The sequence below is a fragment of the Cloeon dipterum genome, chromosome 1 (genome assembly GCF_949628265.1).
Source record: "Cloeon dipterum chromosome 1, ieCloDipt1.1, whole genome shotgun sequence".
NCBI classification, from domain to species: Eukaryota; Metazoa; Arthropoda; class Insecta; order Ephemeroptera; family Baetidae; genus Cloeon; species Cloeon dipterum.
In genome coordinates, this window is record NC_088786.1 from 37,685,716 (window position 1) to 37,689,603 (window position 3,888).

Consider the following 3,888-nt stretch of genomic DNA (forward strand, 5'->3'; position numbering starts at 1 on the left):
TCCACTTGGGAGCCGTCCACTAGGGAGCCGTCCACTTGGGAGCCGTCCACTTGGGAGCCGTCCACTAGGGAGCCGTCCACTTGGGAGCCGTCAACTTGGGAGCCGTCCACTTGGGAGCCGTCCACTAGGGAGCCGTCCACTTGGGAGCCGTCCACTTGGGAGCCGTCCACTAGGGAGCCGTCCACTTGGGAGCCGTCAACTTGGGAGCCGTCCACTTGGGAGCCGTCAACTTGGGAGCCGTCCACTTGGGAGCCGTCCACTAGGGAGCCGTCCACTTGGGAGCCGTCCACTTGGGAGCCGTCCACTTGGGAGCCGTCCACTAGGGAGCCGTCCACTTGGGAGCCGTCCACTTGGGAGCCGTCCACTTGGGAGCCGTCCACTTGGGAGCCGTCCACTAGGGAGCCGTCCACTTGGGAGCCGTCAACTTGGGAGCCGTCCACTTGGGAGCCGTCAACTTGGGAGCCGTCCACTTGGGAGCCGTCCACTAGGGAGCCGTCCACTTGGGAGCCGTCCACTTGAGGGGCGTCCACTTGGGAGTGGTACCTTTGTAAAGGTGCAACCTGGCAACAGTTTCTGTGGAGATTACCCTGGGAAACAGGCATTCTCATGCATGGGCAAGAGGTAGTTTTCTTGAAAAAAGGGTATTTCTCCTGGGAAAGGTGGGTATCTCCTGGGAAAGGAGTACTTTCTCTGGGAAAGGGACATTTCCTTTGGAAAACGGTTATTTCCCTCGTTAAAGGGTGTTTTTCCTCGGAAAAGGGGCGTTTCCATTTAAAAAATGGCACGGAGTCACTATCCCCTTTTGAGATGTCCACTTGGGAGCCGTCCACTTCGGAGCCGTCCACTTGGGAGCCGTCCACTTGGGAGCCGTCCACTTGGGAGCCGTCCACTAGGGAGCCGTCCACTTGGGAGCCGTCAACTTGGGAGCCGTCCACTTGGGAGCCGTCCACTAGGGAGCCGTCCACTTGGGAGCCGTCCACTTGGGAGCAGTACCTTTGAACAGGTGCGACCTGGCAACACTGTCGACCATATCTCAAGTTCACCTTTCGATCAGTTACTCCTTATCGAACTCTGCACTCACGCCCCACTGAACCATCTTCAGAGTAGGAGTGTCCAGTTGAGAGGAATATACAGTTTTGAGGGAGTCCACTTGGGAGCCGTCCACTTGGGATGTCCACTTGGGAGCCTGAGATTATCCACTCTCCGATATATCATCTTTACTGATGGAACCAGAAATTATTAGAACAATAATGGTCGAGCCAACACAGTAAATATAATTGCAGATTGTTAACAATTCTGAAGACTAAAATGTAACAGTAAAACCGTAACAATAGCTAAAACAATAATGCTCAAGAATGCACTTTTTTAATAGTTCTTACAATATATCTGGTGTTCAGAATGGACGGTTTGATTCACAAAAAGGTAATCAAAGTCAATGATAAGGTAGTGTTGGAACGCGTTTCGAAGCTGCCAGACATGAAGTTCGCGAGTAGTCGGAACGAGTTGCTCTCTACTGAAACAGGGCCGAGGGAAAACGCATCTCTAGCGGCAGTTCCGAAAACGAGCCAGAAAGTTCTGAAGCAGGGGACACTTCTTGGCAAGTCGGCAGACGTTGCGACCTATTTGAATTTGATCGAGGCTGAGATCAACATGATCCGCTCCAAGAAGACAGCTTTGGCAAACGAGAAGTACAGCATGGAGGGCTTCGCTAAGCAAATGAAAGCCGAGATCGCCAAACTTAAGGAGAGCAGCGTGAAGCTGAACCAAGAGGTCACCGCCAGCCAAAAGCAGCTCAGAGCGCTTGAGGAGCACAGCCTGGAGCTTCAGAGCACCAAGGAGAGTGTGAACGAAAGCATCAAGGAGTCAAAAGACGCCCTGAGGGAAAAGCGGACCAATCTGACCGAGCTGAAAAAAGCTGAAGCAAAAATGGACGAGAAATTGAAAGTGAAAAGTGAACTACTGACCAGTCTTGCCAAGCAGCAGAATGAGCTTGCCAAATTCGAGAAGGAGGTGGAAGCAAGCAAGCAGCAGTTGGAATCAGTGAAAGAGGAATCATTGAAGCTGACCACTCACATTGAGCAGCAGAAGAAACGCAGAGTTGGATACGAATTCGAAATGAAGTCGTGCGAGAAGCAGGCGAACTTGATTCAGAAGCAATTACAAGAGAAGCAACTCGAACTGGACAAAGCAAATTCACGAATCGTACAAATCGAAAAGGCATTGGCTGAGAAGCGTTTGTTGGAGAAGGAATACAACGAAAAAAATTCAGCCTTGGAACACAGCGTTGAGAAAGCTGCTGCCAAAAAGAGGGCGTTGGAAGAAAATCATAAAATTATTTCAGAAGATGCCTCCATCTTGGAGGCGCAGTTCACAAAGCTGCAGAAAAATATGAAGGAGGCGAAGGAGGGGCTGAAAAATATGGAAAACACCCTGGCGGAGGAGCGCAAAAACAGAGACGTGGCAAAGAAAATATGCGAAAGTTTGGATGCTGAGCGTAGAGATTTAGAGAAAAAGGTGAAGTATTATTTCTTTGGTTTTATTTCTCTTTCAAAAACTCATCTGGAGGAAACCTCTGAAAACCCATGTTCGAAAACATATCTTACACGGAAAAGTATATGTTCTCGTTTCAGGCAAAACACCAACAACTTGCGATTAAAATTAACTGCTCCCCTTTCTTAGATTCAAAAATTTATCCAGCCGTGTTATTTAATTACCCTGAGTAAAAATAATTTGAAATATTTTTTGATTTAAGATGACCGACTTGCGAGCAATGCTGACCAGGAGAAATGAAGATCGCAAAAAGCTGCAAGTTCGACTGAATGAAGTCATCGGAGAGCGAAACGCATGGAAAGAAAAGGAAAAATCCACTTTGACTGAAATCGAGGAAATCAAACGCAGGGATCAAGAGAAAAAGGCAAACAGGACTCAGCTAATGACCGACATAAAACAACTGATGCAGGACGCGAACAGGCTCCGTAATAAAGAAGCGGCAAGCATCGCGGAAAATAAAGCAATGCAGAGCAATCTTGATCGTCTGGAGTGTGAAATGAATAAAATGAAAGAAGCCGAGGCACAACTGCAGGCAGAACACAGCAAGGTGGTGCAACGGATGCAAGAACTCTCCCAGCTGATGACTGATGGACAAGCTGAGATTGAGCAGATGACGGGCGATGTGAACATTCAACAGGAAAGAAAGGCTCAATTGGAGATGATCAGGGAAAATCTGAATCTGCATTTGCCTCCAGAAGAGAACAACTACTCCAGTCTGAAGAGAGCTCCTCTGCCGGTGCGGAAGCAGCCTAAGAAGGGCAAGATGAGTAGTTGGTTCAAAAAGAAGAAGCGGCAGCAGCAAAAAATTGTAGCCGAAGGTGACCATGAATAAATCTCCCTCGTAAAATATATAGAAGTAAAGCTCTGAATTTGAGAATTTCGTACTAACCTTTCAAACACATGAGAAAGAAAGTGACGTTAATTAATCGCAAAGTTATTTTTTTCTTGTTAATGGGCAGCAATCGGAAAAGCGCTTTCAAAATTGGCCATGCTTTTCAAGTCTCACGAGAGAAAACATTTTTAAAATAAACCAGATTATTTCCTAGGCCCAAGCTAACCGGGTGTCTTTCCATAACTCTCTCATCTCACCGAAAGGCTGCCAGTCGTTGACCTAATGTTTGGGCAGCTCTGCCGTATCTGAATACCTCGCCGACATACTGAACTTGAAACCACTATTCTCAAACGCATTATCTGACCTTGAAGAAAGCAACGGGAAACCCAGAATCTGATGCATTAAAGCGACAATGTGATTTACTTCTTGACCCAAACAACGTCGCGGAGCTCCTCCGCGTTGCTTCACCAGTGGCGTCGGCGTCGTGATCGTGATTTTGAATTTGA

General features: G+C 47.8%; 1 protein-coding gene across 1 annotated transcript; it reads left to right on the plus strand.

Moving 5' to 3' along the window:
• The first annotated feature begins 1,398 nt into the window (after positions 1–1,398).
• Positions 1,399–3,382, plus strand: LOC135942849 (myosin heavy chain, embryonic smooth muscle isoform-like). The gene is made up of 2 exons (XM_065489182.1): positions 1,399–2,514; positions 2,753–3,382. Exons 1-2 carry the CDS (start codon positions 1,399–1,401, stop codon positions 3,380–3,382), a joined length of 1,746 nt encoding a protein of 581 aa, XP_065345254.1.
• The last annotated feature ends 506 nt before the right edge of the window (positions 3,383–3,888 follow it).

Bases quoted from the DNA above. Each gene is read 5' to 3' on its own strand.
- LOC135942849 (XM_065489182.1), top strand. From the start codon at position 1,399: ATGGACGGTTTGATTCACAAAAAGGTAATCAAAGTCAATGATAAGGTA. The intron at 2,515-2,752 runs GTGAAGTATTAT...TTTTGATTTAAG, and splicing joins GTAGAGATTTAGAGAAAAAG to ATGACCGACTTGCGAGCAAT.